This window comes from Mustelus asterias, chromosome 9, assembly GCF_964213995.1.
Source record: "Mustelus asterias chromosome 9, sMusAst1.hap1.1, whole genome shotgun sequence".
Lineage (NCBI taxonomy): Eukaryota > Metazoa > Chordata > Chondrichthyes > Carcharhiniformes > Triakidae > Mustelus > Mustelus asterias.
Genome location: NC_135809.1, coordinates 79,098,535 through 79,124,821, shown reverse-complemented (window position 1 = coordinate 79,124,821; position 26,287 = coordinate 79,098,535). Strand labels below are relative to the sequence as shown.

Here is a 26,287-nt window from a genome sequence, read left to right as displayed (position 1 = left end):
TCTTTCCTGAATACATTAGGTGACTTGGCCTCAGCAGCCTTCTGTGGTACAGAATTCCACAGGTTCACTACCCTTTGAGTGAAGTCTTACATCCCGTCTTATGTGGTCTGCCTTGTATCTTGAGACTGTGTCTCCTGGTTCTGGACTCTCCAACCAGGAGAACAAAATAGAGGATAAAAAGATACACAGATGCCAGCCAACGTCCAAATCAACCGAGTTTACTTGTAATGACAGAGCCTACCACTCTTCCAACAGTAGTGTAAATTAGATATGGAAGGGTTAAAAGGTCTCTGTCAGACCCATTGAACTCAGAGACTTGAAGTGGGGGAGATAGGGTAGTAATAATGATGAAAATACTTGGGGTTAAACTAGAATAATTTGAAATACATTGAATGAAGATTTGAGGGGGAAGATGTAGTATAAGGGTCTGATACATCGAGGATTAATGTAGGTCTGAGCACAATACTGCCCACACCTAGGGCTCACTCTGGTATTGGCCAAAGGCATATCCACAAGTAGAAATGAAGACAGCTCTGAGCTTGAACCTTTACCATATATAGTTCTTGTAGTTAACAATTACATAGGGGCAATTTTGTGCCCACATTCGCAGCAAGTGTAAATGGTGACATGGGTTCAAAATCACGCGAGAGTTGGGAAATGAGATTCACACCGGTGATATCTTGGTTCTTGATGTTTCCCGCCTTCGCCGATGATATAATAAGGTTCCCATCCAGAAAGGAGCGGAACCTCATTTAAATGCATTTTAATACATTGTCATGTTATTACTGGACCTCCCTGTTACATGATTTCCCCCTCACAAAAGATTGAAACCTTGCCAATGTACCAGGGGGCAGTGCTAGGGCAGGCCCTCTGAGGAGTCCTATTGGGGGGCTGTTCTCATAATCTTTTTGAGGGGGGTGGAAGACCAGTGCCTTTGAAGGGGGGAACTGTTGCGGTGGTTTTAGGGGAGAGGGGGAAGAGAGCTGCCGATATTTCTGCAGTTTGAGGGAGGGTGTGGTTTTACCTCAGTGCTGATTGGTGCACCCTGATCTCTGTGGAACTAGCCTTGCCAGCTCTATCAGGCCCCACCCTGCCGGGCTGATGGTGTAAACCACACCCCCCACCCAATGTTTTTTTCGTCAGAGTGGCTTAACATTTGGTCTGAAAACTCAGCGGAGTGATACATGCCGGTTTCAGTCACAGCCTGACACTCTGACAAATTATGGGAAAATTCCACCCACAGAGTTAACCTACTTAAGACTACAATGGCTTCATTAAGACCTACCAACCCATATCCAACATGTTGCAGCAGTTGATAAATATTCCAGAACATTCTTTGAAGAACAAAGATTTATGATGTCTTGGCCAACGTTTATCCCTCAGCCAACACCACTAAAGAAAAATTATATAGCCACCTCATTTTGTGGAAATTTGTCAGACATTCATAGAATCATAGAATTCCTACAGTGCGGAAGGAGGCCATTCAGCCCATCGAGTCTGCACAGACCACAATCCCACCCAGGCCCCATTCCCGTCACCCCACATATTTATCCTGCAAATTCCCTGACACTAGGGTCAATTTAACATATCAACCTAACCCGCGCATCTTTGGACTGTGCGAGGAAACCGGAGCACCTGGAGGAAACCCACGCAGACACGGGGAGAATGTGCAAACTCCACACAGACAGACAGTGACCTGTGGCCGGAATTGAATCCGGGTCCCTGGAGCTGTGAGGCAACAGTGCTAACCACTGTGCCACCCCTAATTCTTTCATACAATCTAGCTGGTCCATTTCCCTACCTCACAACTGTGTCTACACTTCAAAAATTATTTAATTAACTATCAAATGCTTTGTGATGTTTGGTGATCACAATAAAGCATAAATGAATGCAAATTCTTCATTTCTTAGTAATATTGACCCAGCAAAGTGGAATGGGAAAAACAGAATGATTACTGGAGCCTACATACAGCATATTATTGTAGCTGACAGTGCCTCTCTGTTAAAACAAGCACAACATTCTGATACCTATAAAACTGTTAGACATGAATCAACATTATATGAATCTTATCATTAGTGCAACATGACACATAAACTCATTTTCCAACAAACAATTTTGTGATAAATATAATCGGTTATTCGGGGTAAGAGAGCATATTCATCCTTGATAAGAAATGAACTGAAGCTATCTATGATAAACCTTTATAATTTTTGATAAAGGGTTCGGCGGTATCATGTTAGTGTCATTAAAAAAACAACAAAATCAAATGTGTTTTTTTCAGTATGCTATTTGGAAAGTGGTGGTTTGAATAATAGTTCAATTTTGGGATGGATTTCATGCTGTCAAAAAGGAGAGGAATGTGAACTTTGATTGCATTTGAGGCAACCAACTCAAAGGGAAGCTTGATGGTGATCGTAAGCATTACAAGTATAACATTGTCACAATAAATCAGATATAAAACATACACAGTAATGTCATATCCTATGTAATCTAATCAGGTTATTTGAAGACAGTATTGAGTATCTGTATATTGGAAGGGTGACCTTTAAAAAACTCCACATAACCATTGACAGCTGAAAATCAATACAAGCACGAATAATAACTAATATAGGAACATAGAAAATAGGAGCAGGAGTAGACCGTTTGGTCCTTCAAGCCTTCAATATGATCACAGCTGATCCTCTATCTCAACACCATGGCCTACTCCTGTTTCTAGTTTCTATGCCCTGTCAGAATTTCATACATTTCAATTAGATCATCTTTCATTCTTCTAAATTCCAGTAAATACAGACCCAGTCAACCTAATCTCTCCTCATACAACAATCCTGCCATCCCAGGAATCAGTCTGGTGAACCTTCACTGCACTCCCTCGTTGGCAAGTATCTTAGATAAGGAGACCAAAACTGCACACAATACTCCAGGAGGGGTCTCACCAAGGTCCTGTACAGCTGCAGTAGGACAGCCTTGGCCCTGTCTCCAAGTCCTCTGGCAATGAAGGCCAACATACCATTTGCCTTCCTAACTGTTTGCTATACTTACATGCTTGTTTTCAGTGACTGGTGTACTAGGACATTCAGGTCCCTTTGTATGTCAACATTTCCCAATCTCTGCCATTCTGTTTCTCCATCCGAAGTGGATAACTTCACATTTATCCACATTACACTGCATCTGCCATATATTTGCCCACCCACTCAACTTTTCTAAATCAACTTAAAGCTTCTTAACATTTTCCTCACCACTCATCTTCCCACCAAGTTTTGTATCATCAGTAGACTTAGAAATATTACTTTTTGTTCCTTCATCCAAATCATTGATGTATATTGAGAATAGCTGGGGCCCAAGCACTGATGTCTGTGGTACACCAATAGTCACTGCCTGCCACTTCAAAAAAGACCCATTTATTTCTGAAGTTTTCCTATCTGCTAACCAATACTCAATACCAATACATTACACCCAATCTCATGCACTTTAAATTTGTGCACTAACCTTTTTTGTGGGGCTTTATCAAAGGCTTTCTGAAGATCCAAATACACCACATCCACTGGTTCTCCCTTATCTATTCTACTATTTTTTTCACAGAATGGTTACAGGCCATTTTGGCCGTTGTTTCTGTTCCGGCTCTCTGAATGAACAGCACAACTAGTCCTGTATCCCCTGGCAACTCTGCCCATTCTTTCTTTTCAACTAACAGTCTAATTCCATTTTAAATGCTTCAATTGAACCTGCCTTCACCACACCCAGGCAAAGCATTCCAGACTCAATCCTACTCGCTGCATGAAAAGTTATTTTTATCCTCATATTACAATTGCTTCTCTTACTAATTACTTCAAATCAGTGGTATCTCGTTCTCAATCCTTCCACCAGTCTCCCCATACTCTCAGGATTTTGAGGACCTCTATCAAAGCACCTCTCAGCCTTTTTTTTAAACAGTAAGAAGTCTCACAACACCAGGTTAAAGTCCAGCAGGTTTATTTGGAATCATGAGCTTTCGGAAGGAGCAGTACTCTGAAAAATCGTGATTCCAAATAAACTTGTTGGACTTTAACCTGTTGTGACATGTCTTACTGTGCCCACCCCAGTCCAACGCTGGCATCTCCACATCATGGTTTTGTATTATAAATTTGAACTTGCAAAAGGTGTAGTTGAGGTAAATAGCCATGGGTTCAGTTAAGGGGAACAGTTGAGGGAGTAAAAAAGGTACCCGATAGGATGAGAGAGTGGGAGAAGTGCAGCACAGTAGTCAGGAGTGAATGGCCTGTGCTGCAGAGTAAGAAGTCTCGCAACACCAGGTTAAAGTCCAACAGGTTTATTTGGCAGCACTAGCTTTCAGAGCCTCAAGCTCCTTCATCAGGTGAGTGAGGACTTGTGTTCAATGTTCCAACTATTATCTTGTAAATTGAGTTTGTGTCTTTATATGCCCTGTTTGTGAACACAAGTCCTCACTCACCCGATGAAGGAGCTTGAGGCTCCGAAAGCTAGTGCTGCCAAATAAACCTGTTGGATTTTAACCTGGTGTTGTGAGACTTCTTACTCTGTTTACCCCAGTCCAACACCACATCTGTGTTGCAGACTCAGGGCCTGTTGGATTTTAAGCTGGGGGAGGTGTCAATCAGCCGTGACGTCAGGGATGGGGCGGGGTTAATCTTGAATGACGTCGTTGTGATCCAATAAGGGGGCGAGTGTGAGTGTGGGCGGGGTTGAAGTGGAGAGTCGTTGGGGGGAGACGACACAGAGAGAGAGTGGAGGCGGTGGGAGTGGGCGCAGTGTGTGATTGAGACCCAGCGAGAAGATGGCGGAGTCCAGGGATCCAGCCAGTGACCAGCTGAAGCACTGGCAGTGCTCAAAGGCCGACAAGGTAAGGGGCTGACAGAGGTAAGGGGCGGCCGGGGTTGACAGGGGTAAGGGGCGGCCGGGGCTAATGGTGACAGGCGGTGGCCTGCTGCCAGAGTCGGGGGGCCTGCAGTCTGTTACCCTGCAGGTTTGCAGCTTGTAGATAGTCAAACCCCTCCTGAGGAACCTCACTGTGTGATTTGTTTTTCAATAATAATACTCGGTATTGTCGGTAACGCAGCAGAGGGCAATGCACTTGGACTTGTGACTGGGGGGGTTGAAAGATCAATCCGTCCCCTGTGCATTTACTGCAATTTGAGCACAAAGATTTCTTTCAGCTGAAACTGAATTGACTTAAATTATGATTCCAGGCACAATTTGTTGGCTATTATAATCAGAGCAGATTATTCACACCATCCGTTTTCCCGTGTTTACAACCTTGCAGTAGGTCCTAGTCTAAAATGTGCCTGTATTATGAATACAGAACGATTTTCATTCCTTGTTCAGGCCCTATAGATGAGATTGTCTCAGTTTTGATCTATTTTGAGTGGCCGTTTTGAGTTTCTGGCTATGTGTATGCAAAGGTGTGCAGGTTAGGTGGATTGGCCATGCTAAGTTGCCCCTTAGTATCCCAAGATGTGTAGGTTAGGTGGATTAGCCATGGTAAACGTGTGTGGGTTATGGGGCTAGAGTGGTGGGGTGGGCCTGGGCCAGATGCTCTGTTGGAGAGTTGGTGCAGACTTGATGGGCCAAATGGTGGCCTCCTGCACTGTAAAGATTTGATGGTTCCGTGGTGTGTGTGTATGTCCGGCTGTCCAATTCAGCAGTCCAACTTAAATTTCAGTCCACAGAGGGTAAAAGCTGAACAAACTTCAGTATGAATCAATACAAAAAATGTTGCAAAAACTCAGCAGGTCTGGCAGCATCTGTGGACATGATGTGGAGATGCCGGTGTTGGACTGGGGTAAACACAGTAAGAAGTCTAACAACACCAGGTTAAAGTCCAACCAAATAAACCTGTTGGACTTTAACCTGGTGTTGTTAGACTTCTTACAGCATCTGTGGAGACAGTTAATATTTTGAATCTGTATGATTCTTCATAGTTGGAGAGGTAGAAATTCGGAGAAACATACATAGAAAATAGAAGTAGAAGTATGCCATTCAGCCCTTTGAGTCTGTTCTGCCATTCTGACCATGGATGATATTCAATAACCTGATCTTATCGCCCCCGCCCCCACACATACACATCCCTTGATCCCTTTAGTCAAGAGCTATATCTAATTACTACTTAAAATCTCACAATGTTTTGGCCTCAATTACTTTATGTGGTAGTGAATTAGATTCACGACTCTGGGTGAAGAAATTTCTCCTTACCTCAGTCTTAAAAGATTTACCCCTTATCCTCAAATTATGACTCCTAGTTCTGGACTCCTCAATATTGGGAGCATTCTTTCTCAATATACCTTGTCTAATCCTGATAGAATGTTATAAATTTCTATGCGAACCCCCTTCACTCTTCTAAACTCCAATGAATATAATCCTAACCAATTTAGTCCCTCCTCATATGACAGTCCTGCCATCCCAAGAATCAACCTGATAAACCTTTGCTGCAGTCCCTCTAAAGCAAGAACATCCTTCCTCAGATAAGGACACCAAAGCTGTGCACAAAACTCCAGGTGTGGCCTCACCAACGCCCTATACAATTGTAGTAAAGCATCCCTATTCCTATACTCAAATCCTCTTGTTATGGAGGCCAATATAACATCTGCCTTCTTTACTACCTGCTGTACATGCGTGCTTTGAGTGTCTGGTGCACAAGAACACAAGGTCTCACTGAGTATCCACCTCTCTCAATTTACACCCATTCAAACAATAATCTGCCTTCCCATTTCTGCTACTGAAGTGGATAACCTCACATTTGTCCACATCGGGCATATCATGGCGGATGCCATACAATCAGTCAGCCTGGCCAAATCACGCAGAAGAATCTCTGCATCCTCCTCACAGCTCACCCTCCCACCCAACTTTGTATCATCTGCAAATTTGGAGATAGAACAGTTGGGGTTCTAGCACACCTGCTGTACTCCTCTAGTCACTGCCTGCCAATGAGAAAAAGACTAATTTATTCAAACTGTTTGCTTCCTGGCTGCTACCCAACTTTCTATCCTTAAGAAGTTACGCACAATCCCATGCACCTTAACTTTACATAGTAACCTGCTATGTGAGATCTTGTCGAAAGTCTTCTGAAATGTGATAAGTTTTATATCATTAAAGAGCGAGGATGGAGCAGTTGGATCAAGTTGGAGGATAGAGTTCATAGTCTGAAGTTGTTGAACTCAAACATTGGCACACTCATTCTTACATAACTGTCCTTGGCCTTATGCAATGTTCCAGTGAAGCCCAATGTAAACTGAAAGAACTGCACTTCACCTTCCAGTTAGGCACTTTACAGCCTTCTGGACTTGAGCTTAAGTTCAACAACTTCATACCATGAACTCTGTCTTCTATTTTGATTCAAATGCTCCATCCCACTCTTCAACAATATAAAACCCATTACCTTTCTATGTTCTGAAGAAAATTTACACAGACTCAAAATGTTAACTCTTTTTCTCTCCATACATGTTGCCAGAACTGCTGATTTCTTTTCCCCCCCAGCATCTGCGGTATATTTTGCTTTTGTCCAGTATAAATATGGTGTGTTACTTCGGAGGCATCCCTAGAGGATTTACCCTTTTTCCCATGTCTGCTTTGTTGCCTAAGTGCTACAGTTAACCATTTTACCTTGGAGCCTAAAATTACAGCTGATCACCTGCCTCCACTATCCCCATAATCAGTCATTCTCTTAGTACTCGAAAATCTGTCGACTTTTCTTGAATGTGCACAATGATTGAGCATCCACAATTCTCTCGAATTCCAAAGAATCACAATCCTTTTGGGAAATTTCTCCTGATTTCCTCATAAATTGCTGACCCCTTATTCTGAGATTCTGACCCTATGGTCTAGATTCCCAAGCCAGGAAGTAGTTTCTCAGTGTCTATCCAGCCAAGTTCCTTAAGAATTTTATGTTTCAATCGTATCACCCCCTCACTTGTTCTCCTTGGGGCAAAGCCCTCACTCCCTTGAGGGGTTTGCCCCAAAAAGTAGATAAACTATCAGTACTGAGCCAAAACAGAAAATTCTGGAAAATCTCGGCAGGTCTGACAGCATGTGTGGGGCCAATGTTTCGAGCCTAGATGACCCTTCGTCAGAGCTCTGATGAAGGGGCATCTACACTCAAAACATTGGCTGTATTCTCTCCCCACAGATGCTTTCAGACCTGCTGAGATTTTCCAGCATTTTCTGTTTTTAGATTCCAGCATTCGCAGCATTTTGCTTTTATATTAGTCCTAAGCATTGTCCACTAAACACCTGTTCGATAAAATTGTGCAATCTGATCTGCAGTTTGATTATTTTGCATCTGTTCTTTACAGAGATTACATGCCATACCATTTGTTCAGTGAAGTGACCCAGAGTGCAGTGACTTCTCTTCAGCTCCTCTGTCGCAGTACATTTCCCTAGATAGTGGGCAGGCCAAAGAATGTTCTGGATTATGGACTACACTAAGTTAAACATCAGAGAAAAGTATCAAGGATAAAAAAAAAATCAGAAATGTAAAACCTCCCTAAAATTCTGTTAGTTGGACAACAAAGCCTAAGCTATTCAAGGTTAAAGTGTTATTAGAATTGCGAGAAGATATGTTCCCAGTAATCTTGATGAATTTAAATAGAAAACAAATAGCAGAAAGTTTTTAACAAACTTGTAAATATAGAACCCCAAATGGAGGCCATTTGGCCTATCGAGCCTGCACCGACAACAATCCCACCCAGCCCTATCCCCGCAACTCCACGTATTTACCATGCTAATCCCCCTGACACTAAGGGGCAATTGAGCATGGCCAATCAACCCAACCTGCACATCTTTGGACATCTTTTAACAGTTTGGTTAAAATCAAGGAAAAAGAGTTTTGAGTTGAGGAAAGTTCTTGCACCCAAAATAATGATGACCTCTCATTTCTTTGTAGATTCTAAAAAAACCTGTATTTTTTCCACCATTTTCTGGTCTTGCCAAGTTGTAGTTGGAGGCAGCAATACGTGCCTTGGAAAATATGAGCCTTAATGTTATAGAGTAGGTTTGATTCACTGTAGGATGGTAGCTGGATTGTACTGGTGTTGGTGACTATGATTTGTGTCAGATTGAAGAAAAGCTCATCCACATGTGAAAACTGATAATGTGTTTTTCAGTGATGTTGCTGAGCAGCAGCAACAATTTGTAAATGATGAGGGAGTGAAAACATCGCCTTGGAATGCGCATAACTTACACAGAAGTATGGGAAGAGAAATTGACATAAAGGTGTTGTCTTTGTTGTGGCTGGCCAGAATCATAGGAAAGCATGAGCACAGAGGTACTATGTACGGATGAAGTTTCAGAGGTGATGGACAGTGGAAGTGCTGGCAATGTTGAATAGGATAAGTTATATGCTTACATGTGCTGCACTTCAATTTGTCAGTAATAGACATGCAGTCAGATAGGAGAGACTGAAATAGAATGTTACAGGAGGTCAAATATGTTCTGGGATTTAGACCAGAAGGATTGGAGATAAATGGTCAAGGAAACAAATGCTAGAACGGTACAAACACAACTTGTGACCAAAATATTTCTCAGCCCATGTTTATGTTTGGTAACTGGAGATTTGAGGCATTTTGTTTTCAACCAAGCAATTGAGAAACTGAAAGGGGAGTAGCCTCCTGGACAGCAAAGTGAGCAGCTCAAGCTATAGGTATCTGGAGTTGGAAGTTAAACAGTGAATTTTATTTTCAGGAGATATTGACTGGCCAGAAAAAAGAAATTGCATGACTTACGAGTTGCTGTACTTTTCACTGTACCTTCACTGGCTGAAGGGCTTATCAATATGGCTTTTGTCCCTTTTATGAATTTTCTAATTTTCAAGTTATTTCTTCAGAATGTAGATACCCTGACCACCGGATCAGGCCAACCTGTTGGTGACAAGCTAAATGTCATTACGGCAGGGCCTCGTGGGCCACTACTTATGCAGGATACCATGTTTATTGATGAATTGGCACACTTCAATCGGGAAAGGATCCCTGAGCGTGTTGTACATGCGAAGGGGGCAGGTGAGTTTAAACTTCGGCAAATGAGATACCATAGTCACTTGTTAAATGAAAATTAGAACTTTCTCTTGGTCCCGGTATCCCACCCACAGTTGAAAGTCAATCTACCATCATTCATATATATTGTCCCGAGGACATTTTGCAATAGGAATTTATACATTAACTCCCATTTGGGAATGTTCAAGGTTAGCCTCTTAAAAATTTAAGTTGTCATTGACTCCATCACCCTTATGGAGTCACACCTACAATGTTTTAGTGATGAGTTTGCATCAGTCACTGATAGTTGGGCCCAGTCATTATGGGTCTCAGGCCATTGACCAAGAGTTCAGCTTTCGCCATAGAAACTTGTGAAATTGAATTTGGTAATTAGGCTAATTTATAGACTGGCAACAGAATAGAGTGAATTCTGTTAAGCCTGGTTTTTAAAAAGGTGTTCATTAATGTCTTCAAGAAAGGAGTTCTAACTTCATATGTCACAGTGGCACTGCTGCATCACAACTTCAGAGACCCAGGTTTGATTCTGGCCTTGGTGACTGTCTCCGTGGAGTTTGCACATCCCCATGTCTGTGTGGGTTCCCTCCGGGTGCTCCAGTTTCCTTCCGCAGTCCAAAGATGTGCAGGTTAGGTGGATTGGCCATGCTAAATTGGTCATTCTCTCTTGTAACTCCATCTTCCCAACCTAACCTCCTCAACCAACTCTTTATATATTTCTCACTTTCAGGTACAGCCAACTCTCTTTGAAATGCAGCTTTAGTTTGACTTCAGACATTATATCTGGTGAAGTATCCCATTAACTAAGCCCTCAATTCAAGAGCCTTCTTCCTAGATTCCCTTTGTTTCTTCCATTGCAATTCCTTGGTTTCAATTTCCTAGTTTCCCACTGGTTTGCCCGTGAATGTGTTTCCCAAGATTCTAGATTCCTAAGTCTGCAGCCTTCTGACTATTCTCCATACTGTTGTAACTCTCTGTGGTGGTGGTTGGGTAACATCACAGAGCCTGAGGCTTTAACAGCAGCTGGTGGTGTTAGTGTGGGAGGGATGGAACAGTGCGCACAGCAGGAAATATAAATAGCTGATGATCTGGGATTCTGGAAGCAGAACTTGCAAGAAGTACCCTTGATTCCAGGAACCTCCTGGTTACTCCAGGGGAGTCGGTAACTCAAATTTTAAGCAATGTCAACCTCCAGATAAGTTAAACAGATCTCAGCAGTTCAATTGGACCTGTAGGACAGATGATAAAATTGGTAACCTAGCAGGATAGTATTTGTTGGGTCCCCCCCCACAAACTGTTCACTCAATACCAATCAAAAATCTGTCTAAGTCCCCGATCTGATTTGCCCAATGCATATGAAGATTAAAATCACCCATGGATTTTGCAGCACTTTTTTTTTAAACAAGAGTCAAAGGTACAGATAATTTAGAGCTTTATAAGATCTTATAATCTTTTAAACTGTTAGGTTTTGTGCTGCAATACATTGAACCTTGAACACTGTCGCACATGTTATGCTTCTTAAGAGTAATCACACAAGAAAAGGAAGTAATCTTCTAGTGCTTTTGTACAAGCTGACTGTAAATTATGGTGACTAAAGTGAAAATGGAATCTGAAGATTATTGAACTTTACAAATGCCTTTTTAAATTTCTTTCAGGTGCCTTTGGCTTCTTTGAGGTGACCCATGATATCTCGAGGTACTGCAAGGCCAAATTATTTCATCCAGTTGGAAAGAGAACATCTATATCTGTTCGCTTCTCGACAGTTGGTAAGGGTTCCTCTTCCTCTTTTTGGTGTCAGTTTTGTCTGACCTTTTTGTCGAGTGCATAAGGATCATCTTCCATGTTAAAGATGCAATATCTGTTCAAATTCCTTCTTGAATTAAAATCAAGTATGGTGATTCTGTTACTCAAATAGTAATCCAGAAGATAGTTAGCTTAAATCCCACCATGGCAGTTTGCAAATTTCAATTCTGTTTGGGGATTTAAAAAAAACTGCAATCAGCAAGTGAAGATGAACCTGTTGGATTCTCATTAAAACTCTGCCTGTGCAATAATGTTCTTTTGAGGGAAAGAAAACTGCCATCCATTATTTGGCCTGTGTGAATGCCATACCAATGTGGCTGATTCTTAATAGGCTTTTGAAGGAAAATGTACTTGTAAGCAGTTAACGAACCTGCAAGTTTCAAAAGACATTTGGAACTCGAGGTTAATCTGCTCTCTTTTTCATTTTGATGATAGGTGCCAGTGGCCAAAGCACATGCTAAATTGTAAATTACAGTTTGCTGCTGTTGAGTAGTTTACTTTGAACGCTCTCCACTCAAGCAACTCAGTTGTGCCAGAGCTGATGCATAGAATTGTCACCACTTTCTTAGGGCAGAGAGGGGTCTGCTCTGGCCAGCGATACACTCACCCCCAAAATTTGTTGATGACACCACCATAGTGGGTCGGATCTCAAACTATAATGAGACAGAGTACAGGAATGAGATAGAGAATCTGGTGAACTGGTGAGGCAACAATAATCTCTCCCTCAATGTCAACAGAATGAAGGAGATGGTCATTGACTTCAGGAAGTGTGGAGAACATGCCTCTGTCTATATCACGAAGTAGAAATGGTCAAGAGCTTCAAGTTTTTAGGTGCCCCCCCCAAGATACAAAAGTCTGTGGTCATAGAACCATAGAACATTACAGCTCATGTACCAACCCGACTCAAGGACAGCTTCTTCCCTGCTGCTGTCAGACTTTTGAATGGACCTATCTCGCATTAAGTTGATTTTCTCTACACTCTAGCTATAACTAACACTACATTCTACACTCTCTCGTTTCCTTCTCTATGAATGATGTGCTTTGTCTGTATAGCGCGCAAGAAACAATACTTTTCACTGTATATCAATACACGTGACAATAGATCAAATCAAAATGGATAAACTATCTATATACTATACTTTCTAAGTCCAATCCTTTGTTGCTTCTTAGCGTGGCAAATGTTGGGAGCTGTTACTTGGGAAATTGCATAGTTCCATTACTTAACTCAACATGCATTTTTTTTTAAGAAAGTGAAGTATTTTAGACAAGATGGCACTCAGTTGAGATCTCGTTAGTTGTTGACCTATATACTTCGGTGGACTAATAGACTCCTGTTTTTTTGACAGGTCAAAATGGATTTTGAAGCTGATTTTTGTTTGTTTGTGGGAAGATTGAGTCAGTGCTTGAAAATGGGGAATGTAATTCAGACAAATTAAGTCAAGCAGCAGTATTGCAAATTATTTCATACGCTGCAATGTGCACTCCCTATAACCAGATCAGTAAGTTCTGGTGTTGCCAAGTATGAAATAAGAAGGAAGAATGGGAAAAGGTTTGGGGGAGACGGGGTCAGTTGTCAAACTTTTAAAAGTGCGGGTTCATTTGGTATTCTGCGAATTTTATATATAGAGATTTAAAATGTGTTTCTATGCACACCTGGCATCCTGATCTGAGGCATCAGTTCATAGAAACCCTACAGTGCAGAAGGAGGCCATTCAGCCCATCGAGTCTTCACCGACCGCAATCCCACCCAGGCCCTACCCCCACATATTTACCCGCTAATCCCTCTAACCTACGCATCCCAGGACTCTAAGGGGCAATTTTTAACCTGGCCAATCAACCTAACCCGCACATCTTTGGACTGTGGGAGGAAACCGGAGCACCCGGAGTAAACCCACGCAGACACGAGGAGAATGTGCAAACTCCACACAGACAGTGACCCGAGCCGGGAATCGAACCCAGGACCCTGGAGCTGTGAAGCAGCAGTGCTAACCACTGTGCTACCGTGCCGCCTTGCTACCGTGCCGCCCATGTTGCCCATGTATGGCTCCAAGGCCTGCCAGTTCCCTGGACTCCTGATACTCCACAGCAGGCCGTCTAGCACCTTGTCACATCACACTGCACAGTCTCAATTAAAAAGTAACAACAGCTCTAAATGGAAGAGCGACAACTTCATTAATTTCTAAATGTTTGCTATAATTCTTTGAACATATACAGGAGCAGGGATGTCTTGCTTCATTTATACAGAGCCTTGGTGAGGCCACACCTGTAATATTATGTGCAATTTTGATCTCCTTATCTGAGGAAGGATGTTCTTGCAGCGAGTCCAGTGAAGATTTACCAGAATGGCACCTGGGATAGCGGGACAGATGAAGGAGGAGTGATTAGGATTATATTCGCTGGAATATAAAATTCTAACAGGACTCAACAGGGTAGATGTTCCCAATGGTAGTGGAGTCCAGAACCAGGGGTCATAGTCTAAGGATACAGGGTAAATGTTTTTAGGACTGAGATGAGGAGAAATTTCTTCACCGAGTGGTGGGCCTGTGGAATTCATGAGGCCAAAACATTGTACGTTTTCAAGAAGGAGTTTGATTTGGCTCTTGGGGTGAAAAGGATCAAAGGATATGGGGGAAGGTGGGATAAGGTTATTGAGTTGGATCATAATGAATGGTAGAAGGTGCAGGCTCGAAGGGCCAAGTGGCCTACTGCTCTTATTTTCTATGTGAGCCACAAGAATCTATATGCTACACTTCAGAAATTTGCATCTTTAAGCATGGTTAACTAAAATCAAAATGCCTTCAGCTTTGGCTGGTTCCTGCAGACGCTCAAAGCTGCAAAATAGAGATGATGTTTTTGTCAAAAGATAACACTACTCAATAAGCGCACGCAAACCAATCCCTAAAAATTGACAATTTTGACCCCCGACCCACACACACACACACTGCTCAACAGGCTGGGAGAATTGCCAAATTTTCATCATAGAAACGCTACAGAAACGGTGCAGAAAGAGGCCATCTGGCCCATCGAGTCTGCACCGACCACAATCCCACGCAGACCCTACTCCCATATCCCTACACATTTACCCACTAATCCCTCTAACCTACGCATCTCAGGACACTAAGGGGCAATTTTAGCATGGCCGATCAACCTAACCCGCACATCTTTGGACTGTGGGAGGAAACCGGAGCACCCGGAGGAAACCCACGCAGACATGGGGAGAATGTGCAAACTCCACACAGACAGTGACCCAAGCCGGGAATCGAACCCAGGTCCCTGGAGCTGTGAAGCAGCAATGCTAACCACTGTGTTACCGTGCTTGATAAAAGGAATTATATATATCAAAGTTGTCTTCAAAATGTGCTGTATTTACCATAAAGGTTGCCGTTCAGTTATGCTTGGGCCACAGTGATTTCAATACAGTTTACTTGGGATTTAGGTGATGGTTGATTATGTTGGCGCACCAGAGTATAATACAGAAGCCAGTGCTTTAAGTGTGTGCCCCCCCCCCCAAAAGGTGCTCTTAAATCTGGCTCTCTATAGAAATAGAAAATTAATGATGTTTGATTCATGCTCCATGTAGAATTCCAGCAAACATCGGCCATTGTGATTATAGTTGTGTTAGAGTTCTGGACTTGAAGCCCAAGTTACATTAGGATGCAAGACTAGACCCCAACAATTTTCCTATTTTGACATAAATGTGAAGACAGGATGCTTCACCCCAGGAGTAATTCCACTGACAAATTAGGGATCTAAATCAAACTTTATTTAATAACAGTTTAAATATAACTAACAAATGAAGCAGCTTAACAATTAACAGTTGAACAATATTTAGAAATTAAAAGTTGTTTCATTTCATTTTTAACATACACGTTTCACTTCCAAATAAGCAACATTCCTCTTACAGACTTAAAAGCCACTTCAAATACAGTTAGTAATCATAAACATAATTGCTATGATAACTGTAGACAACCTTGAAGATTTCTGAGAAGAGTTTCAAAGCAGCTTGTAGAACTCTGTCTTCAAGACATTTCCAGCCAGAACTGAAAAACTGTTTCTCTGCTACAGACCTAGCTCCTCCCATTAACCACATCACATGGCTTTGCCTACCTAAACCCACATTCCATTCCTTTAATCAAAAACCCAAAGTACCTTTTGTAAACAAAAGTTCATTAACTCTATCTTAGTAAACACTACATGGCTAAAATTAGTAATTATCCTGCTCTCCTAGCATCTGAGCTAATTTTTTTCCAGACACACTGACTGCTTGCAGAATAGAGCTGAATCTGTAAACATTCCCCTTAAATATATTTTAAAATGTATATCGATAACACATTATTATCACCGTTGGCAATGTCTTGTCAGCCCAGGATACCTTGCCAATGCTCTTGCCACTCCTATTCACCATCCAATAGGGAATGCCCACAAATGTGGAAGCTACAAGTCTTATCTCCCAGAAGTAAAAGCAGTTTTCCATTGCAAGTGTGAAGACACTTGGCCCAGTGACCTGACTTTGGGTAGTGATATTGATCCAGCAGAGCAATGGGAACAGTTGAAATCTGTCTTCGAACAAAAAAGCAATTGCAGAAGTAGTTCACTTCTCAACCACAAAGAACCAAGCTTGATTTGATGAAAATGAAATTAAAACCCAAAAGTTTTTTCAAAAGAAACATTCTATCCTAATAGAGTATTTACATGACCGGACTACAAAAGCTGCATGTAGGGTATCCTGCAGCACCCTGCAAAGCAGCCTTCATCATTTAGTGATTAACGAGCTGTACAGGAGTACTGGAATTTTACCACCATGCCGCCTTGGAATCGGGGCGGGCAAAGCCCGCAGAACGGAATTCTCCATTGGCCTCGAGCAGGTTTTTACAAGCCTCGCCCAAGCGAGGTCGTAATATAGCGGCCGAGAGGTCCATCGCAAAGGTCTCCCGGGGAGAAGTGAGCTGGATGAACCACTAACCCGTGAAGAGATCAAGACCACTGCACCATTTAAATCACGCAAAGCCCCTGGAACAGATATAATTTCAATTGAGACCTATAAGCAAGGAGGAGATGTGATCCTTAATAGGCTTGCATGTATTTTCAGCATACTGAGAGAAGAGACAGTGCCTCAAAAACCTTTGAGATTGGGTGATTGTCATCTTCTACATGAGAGAAAAGTCTTGACTGTTCAAACTATGGAAATGTCATCTTGCTCCTAATTGCAGACGAAATCTTGGCCAAAGTGCTTCTAAATGCACTTGCTCTGACGATAGCTGAACACCTTCCTGTAGGTTTATGCAGATTTGGACTCAATAGGGCAACTACGTATATGGGCCGAAATTTTACTGCCACATCCGCCCCAGAATTGGGGTGGGCACATCTTGCAGAACGGAATTCGACATTGGCCTCGGGTGGGATTTTACAAGCCTCGCCCAAGCAAGGTCCTAAAATACTGGCCATGGTTTCTGGGCTGAGACAGATGCAGGAGAATTGTAGACGACAAAACATGAGCCTTTCCACTGCTTTTGTAGTTCTCACCAGGATGTTTGTTCCAAAATGAATTTTGGAAGATACTATCTAGATTGGAGTACTCTCCAAATTTCCTCACTGTTCGCTGTCTACTCCATGCAGAGTAGGTCAGATCAAGCAGAGTGTAGACCACTGAGACAACTATCTCCAATGTATATTCTGGCATCAAATTTTTCTCTTATTTTCCTCAATATCATGCTTCAGTTACCAAATGCAGGCATGATGGAGGGAATACCCATCCACTTCTGGACACGTGACAATTTCTGCAACATGCAGTGGCTGCAGGGATGTACCAAAACTACAGTCAAGCTTATTATGGAGCTTCTGTTTGTTGATTTGGCTCTTCTGGTGCACACAGAAGTAATGTAGCTCGCTTTAAACTGTTTCTCTGAGGCAGCAAATGCCTTTGGTCTAATGTCTAGCCTAAAGAAAATAGAAGTGCTGTACCAACTACGCCCACAAGGAAATTACAATTTACCACAGGTCAGCATTGAGAGCAGTAAACTTAATGCAGGTAGAACAGTTTACCTATCTAGGTGGCATTATCTCAAATGATGCCACTGTCAGCAAGGATGTAGACCATCCATGCCCAAGGCCAATATCTCCTCTGGAAGTATGCATGATAAAACATTTCATTCTGTGTCTCCCAGCAAGTATACAGAATAGTTGTCATCAGCATCTTGTATGGGTCAGAATTGTGAGTTCTGTACACAAACCACATATGACTGCTGGAGCAATTCCATCAATGTTGTCTTCAATCTATCATAAGCATCAAGTGGCAGGGCTACATCACTAACAATGAAGTCCCTCACTGAACCAATTTGCCCAAATTAAATACATTGTCCTACAAGGGTTACCGCATTAAGCCAAACACGGAGGATTTTGAAATGCCCAAAGCAATGCAATGCTCTGGTAATTGCACCTTGGAAACAGTTAAGACTGGTTGAAAAGGCAGCTCTCTCTGGCTAACGTTAACCAACAGCTTTGTGAGCAGAAGGCGACTGACAGTAACTGACGCATAATCAGGAAAGCAGCTTCCAAGATTGAAACATGTAGGAGACTGGTGAAGAAAGATGCAGATAATGGAAGGAGTCTGTTTATACTGGAACCTTTCCAAATCAAATCCAAAATCCCAACTACTCGAGGCTGTAGACCAAGAATCATCCACTTAAGGCAACAATGATCATCTAACCATCACAGGAATGGGCATTCCCATAATCTTCACCTGCGAAGAATAAAGAATCTGCTGCCATCATCATCGCTTGGGATGAAATTGAACCTAACCACTGTTGGTACCCAGATGTACCAGATTCTATTTAAATTGTTGTGCTGTTGCATTTGTCTTGTCCCTGGTATTTTTCTTGCTGACTGATGTGATCTATTTCTAGGGGGCGAAGCAGGTTCCGCAGACACCGTCCGTGACCCTCGAGGATTTGCTTGTAAGTTTTACACGGAGGAAGGAAATTGGGATCTAACCGGTAACAACACCCCCATCTTCTTCATCCGGGACCCTTTCTTGGTTAGTAACAGCTGGAGGTGGATATTAGAGAAAAAAACTTTTTAGTCTCTTGTTTCTGCATGCATTTCTGTAGCTTTTCAAATGCTGCTTTTTTTTTCACTTTTTGGGATGTGAGTGTCGCTAGCTGGGCCAGCATTTATAGCTCGTCCCTAACTGCTCTCCATTTCAGAAAGCTTTAAGAATCAACCACATTGCTGTGGATCTGGAGTCACATGTAGACTAGACCAGACCAGGTAAGAACAGCAGATTTCCTTCCTTAAAGGACATTAGTGAACCGGATGTGTTTTTTTACAACAATCAACAATTGTTTCGTGGTCTTCATTAGACTTTTAATTCCAGATTTTTATTGAATTCAAATTTCACCATCTGCCATGTTGGGATTTGAACCTGCGTCCCCAGATCTTGTTCTGGTTCTCTGGAGTGCTAGTCCAGTGTCAATGCCACTGCCTCCTTAACTAATCATTTATGGAATATTTCCAGAGCTTCATAGGCATGTACGACTTTCTTTTAATCTAAGAGTTTATATTTACTTTTTACTAAAATCTTTTAGATGGATCTGTGTTAGCTAAAATGTGTGTGGTTAAAATGTTTGAATGGGTGCCTTATATGCCATAAACAATTTATATTGCTAATCTTGTAATTATTGCGATTACCTCAAAGTAACAGCTATCTCAAATGACCTTTTTGAATGTCAGTGCATTTTACCTATCATATAATACAAATTATTGTATTAATCTCATGACTAAATTGCATTAGCATAATGTTGGCAATATTTATTGGCACAGAAATCATACACTATATTCCATTTCCCATTGGGGGAAATGACTAGATTCACACAAGAAACAGCTATTATTTACAAAGTATAAACAAGTACAACCACTAGTTTATTGCAGGATTCTACAAATAAAACTAGTATAGTTTGTTGGGAAAATAATGGTAAGTTTATCACACATGCTGTAAATCATCCAGCAATTTGTGAAGAAGTTAATTGCAAATTGCCACAAATTTCCTTGCAAAAACAGTAGCTCCTCATCAACGCAACCTTGAATTTCAAGGATTTATTGCATTTGCGTACTAAATACTGCTGGTATCTAACTGCGTAAGGGGTCTGTCAATGAGATTTTGTTTATGCAATGCCACTCAACTTCCTGGCCTGGAAAGGAGTAATTGAAACTGGAGTCTCATTCCTCCAGCCAGTAAATTATTTTTGGATTTTAAAAAATTTTTCCTCCAAGCATTTTTTCCCCCCTCTATTTCTCTCTTTGGAATCAAAAGCACGGGCAGAGTTTCAAGATAAGAGGGCAATCATTTAGGACTGACTTGAGAAGAAATTTCAGAGATAGGTCAAAGGGTTGTGAATCTGTGGACTTCTCTACCCCAGAAAGTTGTGGATGCTCTACCATTGAGTGTATTCAGGGCTGAAAAGAAAACAATAGGAAAAGAGGAACTAAAGATATTGCTGATCCTCTAGAAAACAAGACTGGGAAATTGATAATAGAAAATAAGGAAATGGCAGATGTGTTGAATTTTGTCCTCGCTGTAGAAGACTTATAAAACTTCCCAGAGAGAGGAAAATCCAACAGCCCCACAAATTCTGGGCCATGAAGTCAACAATCTCTATCCATTGTTAGAGTTATAACATCACATTTACATTCAAATTAATTTTGAATTCAAATGCAACATTTAATTTTGATTCGTAGGGAGTGTTTGATTAGTCAATTTAGTACTGGGAGCAGGACAGTACAGAAACAACATTTCACTTTATTGCAAGCTTACTAATTCTTGATCATAAATATCTGGCACTTCACTTTTACATGAAAGCGTTAGAAGAAGCCTTTGAGGTGAATGCAGCCCGTTAACATCCCTACTCAAGTTTCACACTACATTTAGCATACTAATAATTTATTACCTTAAGCCTCATTCCTTCTGATTATTGGATGTTAAAAATATTTTAAAATTTTTTCCTTTGTCTCTCATCTCTTTCTCTATCTCGTCTTTCGTTTTCTCTCTTATTTTGCTTTCTGTACATCATTTGACATGAATTAACTGTTCCACCATCTTCAGCCAAAAAGTGTCTCAGTAAGAATTCTGATTATGTATGTGTAACTACATTGCTTGCCTTGTTCATACAGCTCCCATAGCCACTGTAGAGGGTGCCACGTTGTTTTGATTCTAGTTCTGGTGCAAAAGCACGCAAGACCTTGTTAATGTAATGACTGGCTGTCGCCATTCTTTCTCTGCTAACAGCAATATCTGAGCTGTACAGCATACTCCAAGACTCAACCTTGAAACTCTCCTTTTTGTCAAAATGGACATGAAGTCAGTAATGCCATAATGGCACCTGCTGAAAACCACAGTGTGGTCACGTGAGCCATTTTCAGATTTGATCCTGGTTTCCATTTTACCAGAGAACTGGAGGTGCTAAATGGGGCCTGCTCTTCAGTATTAAATTATCTGGCAAAGGGTCAGCTGGTGGGTGGCAGGGGAGTATATACTCGGAAGCTGTGGTCTGGAGATGAAAAGGACTGGCAGTGGACCGGAGGCTTTTTGTACTCTTCCTCGTGACTAATTTCGATTGACATATTCCATTATAAATATGAGCAAAGGAACTTGTGTTTGGAAAAGAATGACAGAAATGAGAACTAAAATTTATGATGAATTATGATGTTTAGTTTTATTTTTAATACAGATGCGTTTTCAGAGTGATGTATGCTCATAGTTCTCTCTTTACAGTTTCCGTCATTTATTCACACCCAGAAGAGGAACCCGCAGACCCACCTCAAGGATGCAGATATGACCTGGGACTTTTTCTCTCTTCGCCCAGAGACACTTCACCAGGTGAGTGAAAAGTTCCCATTGTTGTACCTGTTAATTCTCAGATACTTTCGACCAGTTTGCTTACTACAAGGTTTTACCCCGGTGCCCTTATTTGCAAGGTGGACAAAGGACAAACACAAGTAAAAGGTTCAGCAAGTTTATTAATAACAACACTATTAACCTTTAAATTACCCACATAAAACAAGAGGATACCCCAGATTCAAGTATACTACCCGCAAAGATGGTTTGGTTAAACTTCAGGCCTGATTCTCTGAGTCCCTCTGGTCCGTTGTCACGAAGGTGAGTCTCGATGGCAGCTTCTTCCTTCCTTGTCTGGTCAGTCTTCCGATTGTGATTGGTGCAGACTCGATGGGCCAAATTGGGGGTGGGGGAGTGGGCAGGCAATCTCTGAAGCATGACCAGCTTCAGCTGCTTCCTCCCTCTATCATAAGGTCAGATGTTCGCTGATGTTCAGCACCATTCACAACTCCTCTGATACTGAAGCAGTTTATGTCCAAAAGCAGCAAGTACTGAACAACAGGCTGAAGCACAAAGTGGAAAGTAGCAATCACACCACAAAGTGCGGGACAATGACCATCTCCATCAAGAGAGAATCTAACCACCGCTGAATCTCCCACTATCAATATCCTTAGGGTTACCATTGACCAGAAACTGAACTGCACAAGCCACATAACTACTGTGGCTACAAGAGCAGGTCAGAGACTAGAAATTCCGCAGTGAGTAACTCACCCCCTGACACCCCAAAGCCTGTCCTGGAGCAAGTCATGAGTGTCATGGAATACTTTCCTCTTGCTTGGATGGGTGCAGCTCCAACAACATTCAAGAAGCTTGACACCATTCAGGACAATGCAGCCTGCTTGATTTGGCACCCCATCCACATACATTCGCTCCCTCCACCACTGTTGCACAGTGATAACATTTGATCCAATGACGAGATGCATTGCAGGAATTCACCAAGGCCCCTCAGACAGCACCTTCCAAACCCACAACCTCTACCATCTAGAAGGACAAGGACAGAAGATGCAAAGGAAACACCACATCCTGGAAGTTCTCCTCCAAATCACTCACTATCCTCATTTGGAAATATATTGCCGTTCTTTCACCAAGTCGAAGTATTGGAACTCCCTCCCTAACAGGTGTATCTATACCGCTTGGACTGCAGTGATTCAAGAAAGCAGCTCATCGCCCTCTCTGGGGCAATTAGGGATGGGCAATAAATGTTGGCCTAGCCGGTGATGTCCACGTCCCATGAATGAATACAAAAGTCACCGCACTTGATTTTCTCTGTTCAGAACTGGCATCTTGACTTAGTTCAGATTTGTTAATTCTTCGCAATGTCAGCAGGATTATGAGCAGTCCATTTTAGTTGTATTCGACTGGTAAATATTTCCCTTGTGACACTGCTCAATGTTTTGATTTAATCTCTCTGCATCTTGCCAGTCATGAGGGTGGGTGTGAGACCTGCTGTTGAGTCTCTGCTTGATCTGCTATTGCATGCGTTGGATATGTTTTTAGACATTGTATTTCTTTATCCTAGCTCAGCTTCCTGTATAGTGACCGTGGAATTCCTGACGGATACAGTCATATGAATGGATATGGATCTCACACCTTCAAGCTGGTAAATGACAGACAAGAGGCCGTGTATTGCAAGTTCCATTTAAAGGTACAGTAAAACTTGCAGTTTTAACTTTGGGTGAGAAAGGTCAGAATTCAGGCTGTCAATGCTAATTTTTTAGGCGTTGATTTTATGCTCACCTTTGTGATTGAAGACTACATGAACTGCAGATCTGCCACTAACCTTCACAACCGATACCACACAAATAAGTTGAGGTTGGGGGAGGTGAAAGGGGAATAAGTTGTATTTATCTCCTGAGCCATGGATAAAAATTACTCTTTGCAATGATGTAATTCCACTTCCAACCTGTTTAAGAAGTGGGGAGAGGTTGGCCTCAAACTACATAATGGATGGGATTTTACAACCTCGTTTGTCCCGAAACTGTAAAATCCCGCCCGAGGTCAATGGAACTTTCTATTGTCCTCCCCTTGCCTGCTCGGATTCCTGTGGTGGGCAGGCCAGTAAAATTCCAGCCAAAGTCTCCCTTTGCAAACAAATAGATATCATAGTGACTGCAGTTAAGAGGAAATGAAAGATGCACAAAATGATTTCAGTTCTGAAGCTGATGCGCGCACATTTATTTGAATTGATAATATTTTAATTTTTTTTCAGACAAATCAAGGCATCAAAAATCTTACTGTGGAAGCAGCTCGTACCCTGGCTTCTAATGACCCTGACTATTCCCTTCGTAATCTCTATAATGCCATTGCAACTGGAAATTTCCCATCCTGGAGTTTCTATATTCAAGTCATGAGTTTTCAGGAAGCACAAGTGCATCGGTGGAACCCCTTTGATGTGACTAAGGTGAGTTTTGCAGGTTAGAAAGAGCATGTCTAAAAGAGATAATGGCATACTTGGTACAGTCAGTATTAACTAAATCTAAGTTGTTGCATTCAGCTGCCGGGCACATTTGGAACTATTGACCATCCCTTCAGGATGAAACTATTGTGAGGCAAATTTAGACTGTTGAAGTTGCAACACCACCTGGAACACTTGAAAATCAATAGAAACTATTCTGGAGTGTTAGTACAAAGTTGTAGCAAATTCCTTAATGATGCAAAGACTTTGGAGCAATTCTGCTTGCTGATTTTGAAATTCCTTTTTAGTTTTGAAACAAGTATAAATGGTTCCTTCCACTACTCAACCAGGAGTTGGGACTGATATGACTATGGTTGGTATTGCTATCTTGTTCCCCAGAAATTGAGATCTCTAAGTGGTACACATTCTACCAGCACAGTTGTTCTTTCAGCATGACGCTTTTTAAAAGATCTTACCATGACCTTTTACATGTGAAGTCCTAATGACAGACCATAATGGTTCATGATAGTTCAAAGGAATTGGAATAAATTCTTTTGAACTCATCTAATTTGATTGAGCAACAGTGAGTGGTGAGTTGTTTTCAGTTTTCTGTCCCGCAATATTGGTGTGCTTTCCTCATTTCTCATAACAGAAATTTATTCTCCCAATTCTCAGTTTGTAATAGTTTCAGTGGGCAGAGAACTGGAGCTGTGGTTCAACACTTTCTTGTATGACTTCATGAAGTCGGGTAGAAGAAGCGAGAATGTGACCGGCATGTTAATTGACGATATGTTTCATGGCAGTGAGGGAACAATCTGGGGTGTCGCTGGATGGACCAATAAACTTTTGGTTCATTGAAGCAGTGGAGAAATGCAATGTACAGTTAAGTGTGACAGCGACAACTTGTCTATGACCTTGTTACATCTGATGTGCTATGCTCAGTTTTGCACTCCAGGAGCAGAATCTTCTCTTGCTGGTAGTGAGCTTTGAGGTGGGAAGGGCATGTAATTAGGTGGGATAGTGGCATACCAGAACTCCACCGCTTTCCCGCCTCTGCCAGAATAAAGTTCCAGGCAGGAAAGCCCGTGGTCGATTTATCCGGCTGCCACCTGAGGCCTAAAATTGGCCACTTGACGACCTCCAGGGCCTCATCCCATTGCTATTGGTATTAATGCATTTGCAAGCGGGCCTTTCACCTTGTGGTGTGCACCTCAACAAAAACTGTGCAGCTAGCTCATTGTTTCCTAGAGTGGGGTTTGTTTTCTATGCCTGATAGATCCTCACGAAACCATTCCCCACCTGACATTGCTTGGGTTGCTCAGTGATCCTGGGATTCTTTTACTGCAGCAGTCAGCACTTCCCCTATGGCTGTGCTGAGAACAAGAGCTGCTGGCCTCTGCTTAGCTGCAGCTCTCGGCAAGTGAGATCCCGCCCTCCCAGTCTTGATTGCAGGGGAAGGCCTGCCGTTGGCACCCCCACAGCTTGATTGGCTTGTAGCTTGGCAGGCTTTCCCAAAAAGAGGGGGCATAGACGTCTTATCAGCTCTCCAGCTGGCGAGGCCTCTGACTCCCTCAACCAGATTCTGCCTGAGAGATCTTCAGAGTCCAGCTGTGAGGCTGATTTCTAAACTTGCAATGACTATATTACGGTCAAAGATTTGCCTAACTTGAGAGTAAGGGAGTATAGTAGAGGTCATTAAGGAGAATTTGGATTTAGGTTATTTCTATAAGTGCAGGACGTCTGTTAAGAATGTCAGGAAATTTGGTCAACTTCGTTTGTAGAAAAAAGGATAATGGAGTTTTGGAACCAATAACTGGGAAAAGTAATCAGTCAGGAGAGGTAATCATTCAGGAAAGACTTGGGTTTTAAAAATGGAACTGGATGAATTTGTATTTGGAAAAGGGATATAGTACTTTTGGCTCCTTGAGCATAAAGAGAATCTGATGGGAGGTTTAAGAGTTGGGAAGATGGAAAACCGCCTTCTATTTAAAAAAAACTTTTAATTAAAAGCAGCTTTCTGTTCCATCCCAGGTTTGGCCTCACAAAGAATTCCCACTCATCCCTGTGGGGCAGATGGTCCTCAACAAGAACCCAATCAATTACTTTACAGATGTGGAACAGATGGCTTTTGATCCCAGCAACATGGTACCAGGCATTGAACCTAGTCCTGACAAGATGTTACAGGTATGGTTGAAGATATTGGCTCCTTTA

General features: G+C 42.0%; 1 protein-coding gene across 1 annotated transcript in view; it reads left to right on the top strand.

Moving 5' to 3' along the window:
- Positions 1-4,691: 4,691 nt before the first annotated feature.
- cat (catalase) overlaps positions 4,692-26,287 on the top strand; it is a 36,055-nt gene continuing 14,459 nt past the window's right edge. The window contains exons 1-8 of the mRNA XM_078220406.1: positions 4,692-4,855; positions 9,830-10,001; positions 11,645-11,755; positions 18,695-18,825; positions 21,559-21,663; positions 23,201-23,326; positions 23,891-24,082; positions 26,108-26,260. Of these exons, the coding sequence (XP_078076532.1) occupies positions 4,790-4,855; positions 9,830-10,001; positions 11,645-11,755; positions 18,695-18,825; positions 21,559-21,663; positions 23,201-23,326; positions 23,891-24,082; positions 26,108-26,260 (1,056 nt within the window). The 5' untranslated portion in view covers positions 4,692-4,789. The remainder of the gene's footprint in view (positions 4,856-9,829; positions 10,002-11,644; positions 11,756-18,694; positions 18,826-21,558; positions 21,664-23,200; positions 23,327-23,890; positions 24,083-26,107; positions 26,261-26,287) is intronic.